The sequence below is a fragment of the Diaphorina citri genome, unplaced genomic scaffold (assembly GCF_000475195.1).
Source record: "Diaphorina citri unplaced genomic scaffold, Diaci psyllid genome assembly version 1.1 scaffold42451, whole genome shotgun sequence".
NCBI lineage: Eukaryota > Metazoa > Arthropoda > Insecta > Hemiptera > Psyllidae > Diaphorina > Diaphorina citri.
The window spans coordinates 1-542 of record NW_007419773.1 but is presented as its reverse complement, the minus strand read 5'-3'; the positions used below and the strand labels follow the sequence as shown (position 1 = coordinate 542).

Sequence of the window (542 nt, the reverse complement as noted above, 5' to 3'; positions counted from 1 at the left end):
TTTGCCAGCATTTCTTGAGAACTGATTGTCAATACAAACACTATAGTAGCCACCATGAGGAGGTGTATCTTGGTACTCAGCATTTGTCTTCCACTCGTACGGATGAACTATTTGTCCATTTGGATTCCTCACTGCAAACCCTGCCATTCCATCTCCACCTCTCAAAACCTAGAGAATAACAAGAAAAAGTTTGAATTTGACAATTTTCTATTTAGTTTGTCAAAGACATTAAATTTGTGCTTTTCAGATTTTAGGATTGATTGGAACTATGGGAACTTGTATAAGCACTTAACTGACTTTGATGATATCCTTAAATACCTTGAAAGACATTCATAGGGCCCCTTAAATCCCCCAGTTAACTAAATAATAGGTACCTATTATAGGTATGGTATTGGAAAACAAACATTCCAAGTGTAAGCATTAAAAATCAACCAGGAGGACATACTTAATCAATAACTCAATGAACACATTACTCACCTGGAAGTTCACATAGAAAGTAGCTCCAGGGTTCACATATTGAAAGAAACAGTCTTCTTTGCCAG

At 36.3% G+C, this 542-nt stretch overlaps 1 protein-coding gene across 1 annotated transcript; it reads right to left on the bottom strand.

The window, feature by feature from the left end:
* Positions 1-3: 3 nt before the first annotated feature.
* LOC108254315 (endosomal protein P24B-like) lies at positions 4-537 on the bottom strand (the record flags this gene model as incomplete). Its single annotated transcript, XM_017449322.1, has 2 exons — positions 4-168; positions 478-537. Coding segments are annotated over 2 exons (225 nt in total), but the record flags the coding sequence as incomplete, so codon positions are not given.
* Between the last annotated feature and the right edge of the window lie 5 nt (positions 538-542).